The following is a 17,630-nucleotide window of genomic DNA, read 5'->3' on the forward strand; positions in this document are numbered from 1 at the left end:
GGGCTACTGTGCTACCCAAGGAAAGGAGGAGGAGTAGGGGTGGAAGGGGGGATTTTTAAAAGCGAAGTTGGCTGTTATATGGAACTTATATGGTATTAATAGGGATTTAGGAATCGTCTGATTGGTGAATCATAAATTGAATAATGTGGGACCTGCTGCAAGCAATCATAAGCACATGATCCTCTCGAAATTAGTTTATAAATAAACTTCACTTATTGGGTTTTACATTGTAGCTTAATTTGACTTAAATGAGTAATGAATAAACATATTGGAAACCCATTTACCAAGATTTATGTTTTTTGAAAAATTCTACAAATGTAATCGGATCCCGTGGGAATGCAGAGAGGGTCAATAAAACCCAGAGGGGTTACACTAGCAATGTGAAATGGTTTGTCTAGATTTTAACTCACATTTATGTGTTTTTTTTCACCAGAAGAACATAAAAGCACTCAAACCTGCACACGTCCATTAGCTCTTTCAACAGCCATCTAATTTATCACTTCTGGATCCTCTGTTTTAAATAAATGTCAGATAGCACATTGGAGAGTTGAGAATCTATGGTCAACTTACAGTAAATACATGGCCAAACACTCACTGGTAAGTGGTAACTTTTTAAATAACGGCTGTTAAAATGATTGGATAATAAAATGAAGGGGCACATTTTACATGTGAAGAGATTATATAACAAATTAGAGAAACGAATGTGTGTGGGTGGCACAACAATACATTTGCATCATCTCAAGAATATAGAGGAGTGTAAGGATGGAAAAGAAGGTCCACTGGACTGATACCAGAGACGATCTTGACTCTCAGCTCAGAGTTCACAGGTAAGACATAATAGAGGATTTAAATGCAACATAAAAACTCGTTTTCTTTCTCATTGCAATTTTAGTGTTACAGGCTCACTCTCAGAAATAATACGAGAGCTGTCAATGGGGTAAGTTTTCAAATGGTAAACATTGGTTTCACAGTTGGATTTTTTAATTAGCAGCTACTAAGTACCATAGAGATATCAATTAACTTTATAAAGGTAGCCCACTGACAGCTCTCGTACCTGTGTTTCTGAAAGTGTACATATATAAGCTGCGGTCAAAGACTGGGTCCAGAATTTCAAGAAAAGGAAACAAAACTTGATTAGAAATACTCAAATTAATTCAGTTATTACAAATGAAAATTTAATTTTTAATTAGACCCATTATCTAAACTAAAACAAATAAATAAACCCGATGAAGAATTTATTTGCAAAAACAACTTGTTTTATTAGCTACTTTTCTTAAAGTAATGTGTCATAATGAATGTGCCTGAAATGTGATTACAAAATACTCTGCCTACACTGTAAAATATATCTGACTTCTAAACATATTCCATATTTTGTAGTTCATGTGGTGTTTTCTGTTTATTTGCGGTTGTAATAACGCAACGCTATGGGAGTTTTATCTCTGCTCTGATAACTTTTGATGTTGAAAATACAGCATTCAAAGAGTTTGAGACAAGATATTGTTTAAGAAATACTAAAGAGAGAATTAAATCTGTAAAAAAAAAAAACAGAAAAGGTAGTGGCAGTTCATTACCAGGGGAGTGGTAAACCATTACCACTCTCTTTGATCAGCTTCACTGGCTTCCAGTAAAAAAACTGGCTTTGTATTGATTTTAAAATATTACTTCTAACTTCAAAGGCAGTTGCTAATCTTGCTCCTCAATATCTCATTGAACTTCTCCATATTTACAACCCTTCTCACATTCTTAGATCAGCCAACTCCTTCTCCCACCTCGCACTCGATTAAGCACAATGGGAGACAAAACTTTTAGCTCTCGGCTATGGAGCTCGCTTCCCCTGGATCTAATGAACAGTGACAAGTCTTGACACATTTAAATTTAGTTCAAAGACCCATCTTTTTAAGCAGGCTTTCCTTTAACAATTTTTTAATCATGTTATTTTATATTCACGATGTGTGTTTAAACCTGTTTGGTCAATGCTTGTTTTATTATTTGTTTTAGCATGGCTGTTGATGCTTATTGTAAGTCAACCTTGGGTGTCTAAAAAGGCGCCATTTACAAATAAAATGAATTATTATTATTATTATTATTTTGTACTGTAATTTACAACAAAAACACAGAAAATATTAAATACCTCTTCATTTCTATAGCGGCTTTACGATGTACATTGTGTCAAAGCAGCTTAACCTAGAAGTTCTAGTAAATTGAAACAGTGTCAGTCTAGTTTTCAGAGTTAATAATAATAATAATAATAATAATAATTTTTATTTATATAGTCCCTTTCCAGAGCTCAAGGACACTTTACAAAGAATGCGAAAAAAAAAAAAAGATACACAAACATACAGGAAGTCAAATATAACAAACTGGAATTACAAAAACAAGACCTAGAAGACAAATGAGCAGAGTGCAGGTAGATCAGATAAAGTGGTCAGTTTGGCAGATCAGAAGTGTAGTATTCGGAAAACAAGTGAGTCTTAAGTAAGGATTGGAATTCAGAGAATTTATTAACAGAACGGGGTGAGCATGGTAGAGAGAGTTCCAAAGTTTAGGTGCACTAAATGATCTGCCCCCCATTGAGGAGAGGCAGTACCGAGGGACAGCGAGAAGGCCTGGGTCAGCGGAAGGTAATGAACGAGTTGGGGTGTAGGGGACAAGCATGCTGCAGAGATAGGAGGGAGCTAGGCTATTTAGGGATCTAAATGCAAGGAGGAGAATTTTGAATTCATTGCGGTATGCAACTGGGAGCCAATGGAGGTCGTACAAGATCGGTTTTATATGAGGAGAACGTTTGGTATGAGTGTGTATTCTAGCCGCAGAGTTTTGAATATACTGTAGTCTAGAGATGGGCTGGCAGGCAGACTAGTGAAAAGGGCATTACAGTAGTCAATGCGTGAGGAGACAAATGCTGAGTCTCAGCATCCTTGCTACTGATGAAGGGATGCAGTTGAGAAATGCGGCGTAAATGAAAGAATGCAGATTTAATAACAGACTTAATGTGAGACTGAAAAGAGAGTGTGGAGTCGAAGATTACACCTAAATCTTTTACAGAAGTAGATGTTTTAATGTGCGAGCCAGCAATCTCACAGGAGAAACTGGTGGAAATATTGCTGGTAAGCGCTGGGGTGCCAATAAAAATTATCTCAGTTTTGTCCATGTTCAGTTTCAGAGAATTTGAGGTAAGCCAATCAATAATTTCCTTCACACAAGCAGAGTTGAAGTTCAGTTTAGTTCAGTTCTGTGTGGTTTAAGTTTCACTGCTGAAAGTCCAAACACTGAAGAGCAAATCAGCAGCTCCACAAGTCCCAAACAATACAAACAATATATTACTTCAAACTATTAAAAATGTTCATGAGAGTCATTTTTTAACTTTTCAACATCAAAAGCTTTTGGAGGAAAGATCATAATCCCATAATGCAACTCAAAAGCATAAATAATAGAGAAAACTGCCAATTTACTAATATTTTTGACACTGTATTTTAAAATAAAAAATTGAATACTTATAAAAAGGACTGTAGACTAGCAACTCTCAATGCAAATGGATGTTATTTTTCGATATCGAACAGAGGTCATTGATTACCAGTGGTTAAAAGAGTACTGAAAAATCATACTCGAGTATAAAAGTACTTGCCTAAAACTGTCGAGAGGAAAGTATCTGTTGTACTCAAGAGAGTAAAAGGCTGATGCATTTACATGCAATTTGTGCAGAAATGTGTAAACGAAACATTTTGTACAGCTAATTCTGACATGCAGTCGATCAATCAGTGTGTGTAAAGGTTTTGGATATCTTCTTGGAAACCTTTAATGATTCCAAACGGTTTGCTGCATTTATAAAGCTTGTCTTGAGCTTGCTCAGTATGATGCTATTTACTTTCTGTGTGTGATTTGATTGCACTGCAATTGCAGGACTGATTTTTCTACTTAGCCAATCACAAGAAAAAATAAGGTAGAGACTGCAGGATGAAGAAAAATAGTTGAGTAAAAGTACTGATCCGTGAAGTTTCACAAACTGATTTCAAGAGTTTGTGATACGATTGACTGCAGCTGGTCTCTCATCTACAGTCATTAGTTAGCCAATCAGATTAATCCAAACTTACTATAAGTAGTCTAGCAAAAATTACTCCCTTATCTTCGTTTTCCAAAGAAACCCCCCATCCACCCCTTCCCCCCTTTCTTCCTTTACCCCATGGAGCTCTCGAGAACCACCTGATCTTGTTCTCCCCTCACATGCTCTATCGACCAGGCGGGAGCCCTGGGCTCAATTATCTCCAAGCTCAGGGTTCTCTCCCAGGACAGCATGCCAAAGCTGCTAATAGCACTGCTCAATATTTCAGTGTAAACTCTTGAAAAATGTACTCCAGTGAAAGTAAAATTACACATTTTTACAACTACTTAGTAAATTACAATTGTAGAGAAAAACCACTCAATTATAGTAGCTTGAGTGTTTGTAATTTGTTACTTTACACCACTGTTGATTACATGTTGTGAAACCTGTGTATGAGGTCTGTCTTAATGGTGATGTTTTGCAGACACATCGTGAAATCAGTTGAAGATGGACATCAGCACAAGGATCGTGTTTGCTCTGCTGCTGACAATTTTATGGCATGATGAGGGGGATCTCAGTCCAACCTCTGAAAGAGCTGGTACGCTTACACATTGAACAAATATGAGTTGTTGACATGTCAACCATGATAAAATAAGAAATCATCATAATTATTATTTTTTGCTTAAAATCTTTGCTATTTTTTCAATGTCATATAAGTTACATAACATATATTCAGTGTCTTGTACTCAGATACCCCACTAAATGCAGTGATGTCTAACATTACTGTAGTTTTCAAATGGCTGTGCAAATAGTATATAGTGCTGTCTTGAGCATTTTCAGGAAGTGTCACCAAACATTTTTGCATTTGTAAAATGTACAGAGTAAACTGTCATAATGAAAACATGACTAAGCCATTTGACTATCTTGTTCATAAACAATGGTGTACACTGGTGTGACACTGACACTTTCATTGACATCAATACTTGCTTTTGAAGAATGAGCTATCCATTTTGAGCAAGTGACAAGCTTTTGCAGGTTATCAACTTGGATTTGCAGTTTGTACTAATTGTTTTGAGAAATGCATTAACTGTTGTGCAAATGTAAACAGTGTTGTGAGAAATGCACCAAAGCCACTGAGAAAAACTGTAAATACACCCTTATTTACAACAAAGATAAACTTGCTTTGGGTAGAGCTGTGCACAACTGTAAATAGCATCGCAGTACATATTGGTACTGAACCTACAACTTACATAGGTCAGTAAATCATTCATGAAATTGTTCAACTTAAAAGACATTTTCAGAAAAAAAAATATATATATGATTTTGACTAGTTCAACATTTTTGTATATAATGACTCAAGTAATGAAATGAGGACTATTAGTTTTATATGGAATGACTATTCAGCATTCACAAGTTTGGTTAATTTTGACTGACATGAGCAAATGATAATGTTATAAAACAGCAGAGAGTTGTATGAAAGCAATTGATGCATGTCCAAAAGCATTTGTAATTTGTTGGAAGGAATTAGAAACTGCTACTATGATGTGCACATGTAACCCCACCGGACCTACACCACCCAACCCGCTCCGAGCTGGGATAGAGCTGGCGATCTTCCGCATGGGAGTCGGTTGCTCTAACAAGGAGGCTAAAGACCATGGCCTCTAGCATCTGTTGCTAGAGCACCTTTAGAGGTCAGAGGAGTGAGGTTTACCTGCACAGCACTTACTAGCTGGCCTCTGCTACACTCACATGACTTATTGTTTTAAGAAATGCATTAACTGTTGTGCAAAAGTAAATAGTGTTGTGGGAAATGCACCAAAGCCACTGAGAAGAACTGTAATAGCCAATTGATTTGTGTTTCTGTTCTGAATCTGTCTTGCAGAGTTTTCAGAGAGCCACCATCAGCGTCATCCACGTGGACTGGCTCTCATTGAATCGAAAACTTCTAATCAATATGCCTTAAACACCGACCAGAGAGAATCTTATCAAAACACCAACTTGGAGTGGGTCACATCAGAAAGATTGCCGAAAGATGCAGTTCTAGTTGTGGATGAAAGAAAGAAACATTACATTGCTAAATATGTCTCAACATGTGAGCTTTGCTTTTTCGACAGCAATTTACAGTCCTGTTTAAAAATATCATCCACAAGGAAATGGGAATCTGTTAAAATTTCAACATACAAAGAGATTGAGTTTTTAGTGAACAGGGACAACTTTGAACTGCTGGAATGGAAGAAATACACCAACGCAAGATTTCCAGCAATGTCACTGGTGGTATGTGGGCAATTTATTGTTAAAAATCTGAACATGACAACACAAACTGATGGGGAAGTGCTCGGCATAAACACTGACATTAAAGTGCAACATTTAAATGTTGTTGAGTATCAAATATCAAGTGCGGTGACAACAGAAAACCTTGAAGTGCTTAAACATTTCAAAGCTTCCAACAGGAACTGCAATTCATCTAGACATACAGTAAAACTGGACCAAAACATCGATAAAACATATTCTTATCAAATTGGTAAAATCCGTACATTCGGAATCAACCCAGAGGTGTCAGTCTCTGGTGAAATCCCAAGTATTGCAAAAATAGGAGGAAAACTTGGGTTTAAAGTTGAGCGCTCACGGTCACGTCTTAACACTACATCTGTACTTGAGAAAAACCTTCATTCTGTGAGCACGGATGTGGAGATTCCGCCCAACCATTCCTGCACTATTGACATTACAAGCAATACCTTCAAAACTGAAGTCCCATTCACTGGTGAGATCACGAGAGTGTACAACAACAACCAAATACGAAAGACCTTCGTCACCGGCGCCTACATCCATCAGGAAGTAGACGAAATCGAAACTCTTGTGAATCCCTGTCAGCCACTCTCTGGTGGAACAATTTGTGCATAACCAGTGTGCGTGCTCTATACCTGAAAACAAATGACATGTTGTGTATAAGTGTATGACACGTATTGATCAGAGAAATTAAAATTAAGCATTCAAAAGACCATCAGCGTTGTCATTTACCTCTTTTCCAGTGTGTCTGTAAGAAACAGTTTATAATTTAGGAACACTTTTAATAAAATGCTATTAAAATACTGAATGTTAAAATTTGTGCCATATACCCGTGTTTCCCAACCCTGTTCCTGAAGGCACACCGACAATACACATTTTCAACATTTTCCTAATCAAACACACCTGAATCAACTCATCAGATCATTAGGATAGACTCCGAAACCTGAATGGGTCAGATAAGGGAGACAAGCAAAATATCTGCTGGTGTGCCTTCAGGAACAAGGTTGGGAAACACTGTTATTTATAAAGCTAAAGTGCAGTAAGAAAAAAAAAACATTAGAATTTTTGGATGTATTAGTGGTTTGCGATTCTCTAAAAAATATAAAAGAAAAAGAAAACAACCAGAGTGTGTCACAAGACAGAACCGACGCCACAAAGCCATTTTAGAACTTAATTTTGATAAAATCTGTAATTTCTGCAGTTTTGCCACTGGACGATATTTGTTTTTATATAGTAGTTCCAACACAGGGGTGCACACCTTATACTGATTATTTCACAACACTCAGAAAATAGTTAATATAATTAAAATACTTATCAAAACATATAGATTGTGTCATCAGTGATCTACCATATATCTTATATCATATATCATATATATATATATATATATATATATATATATATATATATATATATATATATATATATATATATATATATACGAATGATGACATCAATAATAGTGACATATATAATGCACTATAACAATGGTATAATATGCATTTTAATTCAAATAATTATGATGTTATTGTAATCTGCTATAGAACCCTAACAATGCTATAAAAAAACAGTCATTACCAACACATGTCATTACCAGCAGAGGGCGATGTTGGTTTTAAGGTTGACTGAACCAATGTTTAGTGGCTTTTTTATGCAATCGTGTTTTAAATACAAAAAGCGTATTTCATGTAAAATATAAACGATGAACCGTGCTTCTTTTTCTTGTATTGTACAGTCGCCTTCATCGCCACAATTTCTTCTAAATTCTAAATGTCTTGGGCATACTATAATATAGGCTACATCTAAACTATTACTTTTTTATACGTTTAAAAAGATGACAAACATCTTTAAGCCACCTCAGCTTTGTTTTGACAATAATTTTCTAGCACGTCTTAAAAGGTAGTTCGTTGTTGGCTGTTATTTATTTTTTTATTTTACCAGGAATTTTCCTGCTCATATTCTCAAACGGAGTTGTTTAGCCAGGATCAAATGTTTTTATTATTACATATATATATTTTTACAGATAATCTTATGTATGTAGCCTACATTATATTAACAATAATCAATATTAATATTTGGGTCTGATTCTCAATTACAACATGTGAAAACATTATTCTGACCAATTATCATCAAGTATCAACGTGACAATATTTTTATTCAAAATTTAGAATAAATTTTATTAGTCATATATATATATATATATATATATATATATATATATATATATATATATATATATATATATATATATATATATATATATATATATATATACATATACACACACACACACACACACACACACACACACACACACACACACACACACATTCTAACACAAGTTAGAATTATTAACCCCCTGAATTATTATCCCACCTGTTTATGTATATATCTATGTTGTTGATCGACTTAACATAGTTGTTAATGTGATTAATTTTGATGTTAATTTTCATTTTCATGTTTTCTATCTATCTATCTATCTATCTATCTATCTATCTATCTATCTATCTATCTATCTATCTATCTATCTATCTATCTATCTATCTATCTATCTATCTATCTATCTATCTATCTATCTATCTATCTATCTATCTATCTGTCTATCTGTCTGTCTATCAATCTATCAACATTGCTCTTTAGCTTTCTGCAAGATTAACACACTATATTCCATCTTTAATATATATATATATATATATATATATATATATATATATATATATATATATATATATATATATATATATATATGTTTTTCTCGTTAGCAAATGGAAAGAATCTTGAAGAAAGCCTCCAAAACACACAAGAGAGGAGTTGAGGTAAGCATCAGTATTAAGATTCATGTAAGTAACACGTGGTTATTTGGTTATTATTGTGTAAATAGTATATTTTTGTTGTGTTACAGGATTTCAACAGACACCTGGACACACTGACAGAGCATTATGACATTCCTAAAGTCAGCTGGACAAAATAAATATTTGTGGATTTTCAGTTGGATGTTTTGTTACCATATTTTTTTATTCTATTCTTAAAAATTAGTGATATAGCAAAGTGCAGAGTGATTTTAAGTTTTCATTTACATTTTTAAACCCTTTTGGATGCAGTCAACCGTTTTGAACACTTTTATTATTAATATTAGTTCAAATGTTTGTGATAATTATATTTTGTAACTTGTGGTTCAAATATCGATTTAAGATGTTGATTGGGTTTTGTTTATTGCCATGACTGCCAAATAAATAATCTTAAATTGCAACTTATAACAGCAAATGTTGTTGATTTGAGTGACCATCAATGCATGCTGAAGTTTCTTCAATTACCTTTATTTAAGCCAATTATTTTTATTTAGAACATTTAAAAAAGGTTTAAACAATATCTAATAACAAACCAAGTGAGCGGAATCCATGCCATGAACACACCTTCAATTATGCTTTAAGTTGTATCCCAGTTGTCAATTTTCATGTTTAAATCTAAATTGTGCAAAATGAACTCACATTTGCTAATTATTAATCAGACAAATACAGACAGAATTGCCAATGTTTGGTTTTCAAATCATTGTGGGAACTTTAACTTATAGTTACCAGAACATTTTCTTTCAAAATATCTCCCAGTAACGTTCTGGGGATGATGACCCCACGGAATCCCATGTTTATCTGGTTTCTAAAAAAAACAAAAAGCAAAATAGAACACTCTTAATGGATAGACCCTCAATTTGGACTTCTTATATCAGAATCTGAGATATAAATTTGAAATTGTAAGTTACAATCTACAAATAACAATTTCCTTAATTTTATTTTAAACCGTGATCTGATCATGCTTTTTAGCCCTTTAAACTCATTCGAAGACACACTAAGAAACAAACATTCATTCAGGTTTCAAAAGGACTGTTAAACCATTTATAGAACTACTGTTTTAAATAAATTTAGAATATCACATTTCAGTGAGAATGTTGAACAAACAGATAACTTATAAGACATGTAAGATAAATGGAAACTGCAAGGATGATTTACATGCACAGCACTAAAAAATTCACAATGAGGTTACACAGGAATTTTTATAAGGTACAGAGTGTTTAAAAATTAACTATAGGAGTTCTGAAACAGTTAAATAAAAGTCACACATTCCAAAGCCATGAACAGAATAAGTTTTTGCCTCTACAAAAGGCCTTTAACCCATTTTAAACCGTACTAAATTAGATTTTTTTTTTGTATGTTTGAATTTGTGAATGTAATAACTAAATTATAAGAATATATAACTTTTTTGTGAGTTTAATTTTAGGATTTAAAAGTCAATCCCAGTAAAGAAAAAACTTATACCAAAACAATTTAGTCCAACTGGAATACTCCAAAACACTATTATTGTTTAAGTTAGAAAACACATCAACATCTTTTCTAAATCTTCCAATGACCTGGCTTACTAAAACAAGTAAAAAGTGTATATCTTATTTGTTAAAACTTCTGAGAGGCCATAAAACCTTTGTCATTTGTAACCTTGAAAATGTCAGTTACATGGTTTAACTCCTCAGATATGTGTTTTAGTAAATTATTGCTGCATTTTCTATGACTTCTTCATACCATCTATCTTGAAATCCAAATCACCAATATTGACTTCTAAAGCCTTTTTATGATTTTTGTTTATCTAAATTGCAGAAAATGGATTCCACAGAACAGAGACTTTTCGTAAGACACACATGCATTGTCAATACAAGTCAAAAAACACAATTTAAATATACCAAATAAAACAAGTCGTGTTTTACTCAAATAAAAATAAAAAAGTCGCATGAATTTATTAACTTAAATAATTAAGCAAAACTCAAATGGAATGAGTAAAACTAATAGGGTATATGCACAGGGTATATAGTGTTTCTTTCCCTAATAAACTTCCGGTGAACAGTTAATGTGACTTTTTTTTAACTTTATAAGGTTCCTTTTACAGCATCAATGTTGTAATGTAATTAAAATATAATCAGTTAAATAGACTTCGGCATTCATATAGAAATTATAGCTTTAAAAACGAGATTAAAAGTCATTTACATGCACAAGCCCATCAGGATCAGCAGGCTAGTGCTGAAACTCCATTAAAAATACTGGGGTAAAATAAATGTTCATATTTTAAAGACCTATCGCGAAAAAAAAGTATTTGATGTATAGGGTTTTTTGTACATTCTGATACCCACTTTATATCATATATCAATCAGGCAGTGAATATCATTGATTTTTAAAGAAAACAGAACTTAAAACGCACCGATTTTGTAACTACATATAGTTCACAAGCGTTTGACCCAGGTTACTGGAAAAAAAAGTCCTTCTGCATATACCCCATTGGATGTTTAAGAAGTGTACATGTTAAAATGAAGAGTTATTTAAGTTGCATTAAAATTGTATTTAATATTCCCTAGACACAAATGGAGTAAGTTCACAATACTCATAAATATTAGTTTTTAAAAATAAATGACTGGACTATTGCAACTCTCTACGAGTCGGGCTTCCAGCTAACTCTATCAAACCTTTTCAGATGCTTCAGAACGCAGCAGCACGAGTGGTCTTTACTGAACCTAAAAGAGCACATGTCACTCCGCTACTCATCCGTTTGCACTGGCTGCCAGTTGCTCCTCGCATTAAATTCAAAGCTCTGATGTTTGCTTACAAAGCGATTTCTGGCTGCGCTCCTTATCTGCTCCCACTTCTGCATATTTATGTGCCCTCCAGAAACTTGTGTTCTGTGAATGAACTTTGCCTCGTGGTTCCATCCCACAGAGGGAAGAAAACACTTTCCCGAACTCTCGTGTTCAATCTGCCCAGTTGGTGGAATGAACTCCCTAACTGCATCTGAACGGCAGAGTCACTCGCTGTCTTACTAATGTTTTGCTTCTTAGACTTTCTTTACATACCTGAAACTTGCCTATTGACCATATTCTCCGCAGACGAGCGGGCGCTGCCATTTGAATCTTTTGGCACGAGACTTCCGGTCTCATTCACTTCCATTTATTTTTAGACATTAAAAACTGCTCGTTTCGCTGTTTGCTGTTGTAAACTGATATTTCCTTGTTATATTATTCTACTTGGTCTGTATCGTCATGCAAACATTTGTTTGTAGAGCAAGTAGTTTGACCGTTTTTTGCCATTTATTATTCCTTGTCATTTCTCCCATAGGCGACTGAAACAGAAGTTCTAAGATAATCACGAAAACAGGCGCACTTCCGCATTTTAGAATAAGGTCAATACAGCACTTATTCATTGTTGCTCTTATAGTTGTGTAAATTGCTTCCTTGTCCTCATTTGTAAGTAGCTTTGGATAAAAGCGTCTGCTAAATGACTAAATGTAAATGTACTTAAGGCAGTCCCTGTCCTCAACTGGCTTGGGTTACCTTAAATTATTGGGTTTTACGGTGTAACTTAATATGACTTAAATGAGTCTAGATGAGTACATTAATAAATATAGTAGAAACCCATGTACCAAGTTTTACGTTCTTTGAAAAGTTCAACTATTGTTATCATATTTCACATGAATGAAAGACACAAATGCAGAGAGGGTTAGTAGAACCCAGAGGGGTTACACTGGCATTGTGAAATGGTCTTAACATGTTTTATGTAGTAGATTCTAACTCACAATTATCCTTTTTTGTCACCAGAAGAAAACATTGAAGCACTCTAACCTGCACATGTCTGTTAGCTCTTTCAACGGTCATCTAGATCAGGCTTTACACTTCAGGATCCTCTGTTTTACATAAATGTAGGATAGCACAGTGCAGAGTTGTAAAGAATGAATTAACTTTATTACATGGCCAAAGGCGGCACACTGGTAACTAGTAATGTTTGGAACGTTTTACATGACGGCTATTAAAATGACTGGATAATAAAATGACGGGAGACTTTTACATGTAAAGAGATTATATAATGAATAAGAGAAATGAAAGTGTGTGGCACAACAATCCATTTGCATCATCTCAAGTATATAAAGAGTGTAAAGAGTAGGTCCGCTGGACTGATAACAGAGATCTTCACTCTCAGCTCACAAAAGACCATTCACAGGTAAGACATGGTATAAGATATGAAACGCAACATCTTGAGCTGTTTTCTTTCTCATTTCAATTTTAATATGTATTACAGGATTAGTTTTAGAAATAATATGAGAGCTTTCAATGGGACACCTTTTTAAATGGTTTCCCAAAGCTTTTAAATAATAGCCCGTTTTTTCGGAGTGGTACGGTACGGTTTGGTATCCTTTTATGTTCGTTTCCACTGATAACAAATAGCGAACCGTACCATGCCACTTTTGGGGTACCCCTTCCAAAAGGCTCCAAAACAACAGAATGGTACAGAAAGGGTAGAGCTAGACACCCAGCTGAACGCTACTGGTTTACAGAGGTCAGCTAGTGAAGTGCTGTGCAGGTAATCCTCAGTCCTCTGACCTCTACAGGTGCTCTAACCTCCTTGTCAAAGCAACAGACTTCCATGCAAAGAATCACCAGTTTGATCCCAGCTCGGAGCCTGGACGGCAGGGTTACATGTGCAACAAGGCAGGAGAATGAAAACACAAGAGCCATGTTTAAATTCACAGCCGAGATGTAACATTGTAATGATATGTACAGTAATAACATTGTAAATATATGATGTATACACTGAGAAAAACAAATAATAACTATAGCAACAAGCCATGGTCGACCTGAGCTCAAACAAAACTTGCCTTTGTCTTGTGACAAACAACCACAAAGCCAAGAAGAAGAGCAGAATCTATGTGTCCTGTTGTTAGTTTACGAGGCCGTCTAAAAGCTTGTGGAAAGCACAAGTGATTTCACTTTTTCTAGACAGCTTCTTTGCGTGCCTATATTTGAAATAATTAACTTGAGCTCGGGATAATAATGTGTGCGTGATTAATGAAGTGTGGCTTACATCCTTTTAAGAAACGGAAAAACACGAGAGGAGCGAGTAAAAACAAAAAAACAAAGGAGCAAATGATTCTTTCAGCAACCTAAAACATGAACAAACTGCCATGTTTAATTATTATCATTGTTATTCAGAATATTAAGACCTCGGGATGACTGAATTACTTATTAACAAGATGTTACATTTGCTGGTGAAAAATAAAGATAGATGAGAGGTTTGTAGCCTACTGATATGTTTCATATTGTTTTTGAATGTGTGTATGTTTTGTGTTATTTTTTGCAATTGGTAACATTTCAGAGACATTTTATTTAAGAGTCTGTATGTGTTCAAATATGTTATATTATTTAAAAATATATATTATATAATTGCAGATGTTACAGTAGACTACACTGCAGAAAAAAAACAGCTTAAACCTGCCTAGGCTGGGCTGGTTGGCTGGATTTAGCTGCTCAACCAGGCTGGCTTTAGAGGGGTTTTGGCTATTTTCAGCCTGATCTTAGCTGGTCAGGCTGGGAGATGACCAGCTAAATCCAGCTTGACCAGCCTAGTCAGACTAGGAGCCCAGCCAAAACCAGCAATGTCCAGCTTAAACCAGGCTGGTCAAGCTGGTTTTATCTGGTTTAGGCTGTTGATTTTCCAGCCCGACCAGCTAAGACCAGGCTGGAAATGCTCAAAACCCTTCTAAACCGCACCTGGTTGACCAGCTAAAACCAGCTTAGGCTGGTTTAAGCAGTTTTTTTTTTTAGCAGGGTATTTCATATTATCATTGATCTGCAGCTATAATATCCTGAAAGGTTAGTAATTAATACATAAGTATTTATTAATAATACACAAGTATTTACGTAGATAAATCATCAGTTTAGTGATAAGTGCAAATATCGAATGAGAACGATATGTAAACTTCGAGTGAGAATGATGTCAATTGCAACATTCTGTCTAGCCTACCATTTGGCAGTGAAGACACAAGCCCATAAAGGTAAATTGTAGCAAACCGTACTGAACTGAACTGTACCACTAAGAGGAAACGAGGCATAATAATATGTACCGTTGAGGTACTAACCTAGATATAAATGTGTACCTGTACCATCACCCCATTGACAGCTCTTCTACCTTTATTTTCGAGAGTGTAGATATATGCTGTCCAAAGAACAAATAAATATAGCTGTAGGCTGAACTGCATTTTGTTAGCTACTCTTTATAAATCATGTTGTATGATTGTGCCTAAAATGTGATTGAAGAAATCTGGATATTTTGAAATTAAAAATCAAAATATATAAATTATATATATATCGATACTGAACAGTGGTCTTTCATTACATGTCATCAAACTTGTGTATAAGGGGTCTGTCTCATGTGTGATACTTCACAGACTCAAGTCAGTTGAAGATGGACATCAGCACAAAGTTCGTGTTTGCTCTGCTGCTGATCATTTTACAGCAGGATGGGGGGGATTTCAGTCCAGTCTCTGAAAGAACTGGTATGGCTAACACATTGAACAATTGTTATGAGTTGTTGATATGTCAACTGTTATAAAATATGAAGTCATCGTTTTATATTTAGTTTAAAACCCAATTTTCTTTTTCAGAATCTCATATAAGCTGGGTTATGGTTATGGAGTGTAAATGATAACAGAATTGTCATTTTTTAGTATCTGAAACTCATCCTTTCCTCTCTCATATCTTACTCTAGTCCTTATTTTTCACAATATCAGTTACTTTGTAGCATTTCCTGCATGTATTGTCTTTTCATGTTTAATCGTTTTGTTGAATCACAAAAATGTCTGTTAAATGACATTATGTAACTATTCATATTAATATACAATATTAATGACTGACATTATTTTCTTTAAGTTCTGAATGCACAACAATTAGACCTTAGATAACAGTAATAGCCATTTGATTTGTGTTTCTGTTTTGAATTTGTCTTGCAGAGTTTTCAGAGAGCCACCATCAGCGACATCCACGTGGACTGACGGTCATTGAATCGAAACCTTTTGATGAGAAGGTCTTAAACGTTGACCAGAAAGCATCTGATCAAAACACCAACTTGGAGTGGGTCAGTTCAGAAGGAGTGCCGAAAGATGCAGTTCTAGTTGTGGATGAAGGAAAGCAACATTACATTGCTAAATATTTCTCAACATGTGAGCTTTGCTTTTTCGACAGCGATTTACAGTCCTGTTTAAAAATATCATCCACAAGGAAATTGGAATCTGTTAAAATTTCAACATACAAAGAGATTGTGTTTTTAGTGAACAGGGACAACTTTGAACTGCTGGAATGGAAGAAATATACTAACGAAAAGTTTCCACCAATGTCACTGGTGGTATGTGGGCATTTTATTGTTAAACGAGTAAACACACAAACTAAAGGGAAAGTGCTCGCCATAAACACTGACATTAAAGAGCAACATTTAAATGTTGTCGAGTATCAAATATCAAGCGTAGTGACGTCAGAAAACCTTGAAGTGCTCAAACATTTCAAAGCTTCCAACAGGAACTGCAAACCATCTAAACATACGGTACAATTGGACCAAAACATTGATATAGCATATTCTTATAAAATTGGTAAAAGCCATACATTCGGAGTCAACCCAGAGGTGTCAGTCTCTGTTAAAATCCCAGCTCTTGTACAATTAGTAGGAAAAATTGGGTTTAAGTATGAGCGCACACGGTCGCGTGAAAATACTGGGTCTGTACTTCAGAAAAACCTTCATTCTGTGAGCACGGATGTGGAGATTCCGCCCAACCATTCCTGCACTATTGACATTACAAGCAATACCTTCAAAACTGAAGTCCCCTTCACTGGTGAGATCACGAGAGTGTACAACAACAACCAAATACGAAAGACCTTCGTCACCGGCACCTACATTCTACAGGAAGTAGACGAAATCGAAACACTTGTGAATCCATGTCAGCAGCTCTCTGGTGAAACAAAATGTGAACAACCAGCCTGATCTCAAGAGAAAACATAAGTATTTTACGTTTTGGCAGTTTAGTGGCTAATTCGTACGAATACGTACAAGTTTAGTTGTACGAAATTGTAAGATTTTAAAAAGGAGGCATGGCACCTAACTCCACCACTAAAACCAACCGTCATTGGGGGATGAGCAAATCGTACTTAAATTAGGAATTCGATCGTACGAATTTGTACGAATTAGCCACTAAATGAAAATGTTACGAATTGCCGTGAGATTCTGTTGAAACAACCAGTGTGCATGCTCCATACCTGAAAACAAATGACATGTTGTGTATAAGTGTATGACACGTATTGATCAGAGAAATAAAATCACATTCAAAAGACCATCAGCGTTGTCATTTACCTCTTTTCCAGTGTGTCTGTAAGAAACAGTTTATAATTTAGGAACACTTTTAATAAAATGCTATTAAAATACTGAATGTTAAAATTTGTGCCATATACCCGTGTTTC

General features: G+C 35.0%; 2 protein-coding genes and 1 long non-coding RNA gene across 3 annotated transcripts in view; 2 read left to right on the plus strand and 1 right to left on the minus strand.

Moving 5' to 3' along the window:
- Window positions 1-467: 467 nt before the first annotated feature.
- On the plus strand, window positions 468-7,039 carry LOC147838478 (natterin-3-like). Its single transcript, XM_087304128.1, has 3 exons — window positions 468-827; window positions 4,524-4,637; window positions 5,922-7,039. Exons 2-3 carry the CDS (start codon window positions 4,547-4,549, stop codon window positions 6,938-6,940), a joined length of 1,110 nt encoding a protein of 369 aa, XP_087160254.1. The 5' UTR covers window positions 468-827; window positions 4,524-4,546; the 3' UTR covers window positions 6,941-7,039.
- Window positions 6,293-17,630, minus strand: part of LOC137488916 (uncharacterized) — a 52,058-nt gene continuing 40,720 nt past the window's right edge. The window contains exon 7 of the long non-coding RNA XR_015521813.1: window positions 6,293-6,960. This is a non-coding gene — a long non-coding RNA (uncharacterized LOC137488916). The remainder of the gene's footprint in view (window positions 6,961-17,630) is intronic.
- Window positions 13,254-17,295, plus strand: LOC147838479 (natterin-3). Its single transcript, XM_087304845.1, has 3 exons — window positions 13,254-13,350; window positions 15,575-15,682; window positions 16,136-17,295. The coding sequence occupies exons 2-3, from the start codon at window positions 15,592-15,594 to the stop codon at window positions 17,155-17,157; spliced, it is 1,113 nt and encodes a 370-aa protein (XP_087160971.1). The 5' UTR covers window positions 13,254-13,350; window positions 15,575-15,591; the 3' UTR covers window positions 17,158-17,295.

Source organism: Danio rerio, chromosome 22 (genome assembly GCF_052040795.2).
Source record: "Danio rerio strain M-AB ecotype USA chromosome 22, GRCz13ab, whole genome shotgun sequence".
NCBI classification, from domain to species: domain Eukaryota; kingdom Metazoa; phylum Chordata; class Actinopteri; order Cypriniformes; family Danionidae; genus Danio; species Danio rerio.

Coding starts and splice junctions, on each gene's coding strand:
- LOC147838478 (XM_087304128.1), top strand. CDS start 4,547: ATGGACATCAGCACAAGGATCGTGTTTGCTCTGCTGCTGACAATTTTA. Junction 4,638..5,921: donor TCCAACCTCTGAAAGAGCTG/GTACGCTTACAC, acceptor TCTGTCTTGCAG/AGTTTTCAGAGAGCCACCAT.
- LOC147838479 (XM_087304845.1), top strand. CDS start 15,592: ATGGACATCAGCACAAAGTTCGTGTTTGCTCTGCTGCTGATCATTTTA. Junction 15,683..16,135: donor TCCAGTCTCTGAAAGAACTG/GTATGGCTAACA, acceptor TTTGTCTTGCAG/AGTTTTCAGAGAGCCACCAT.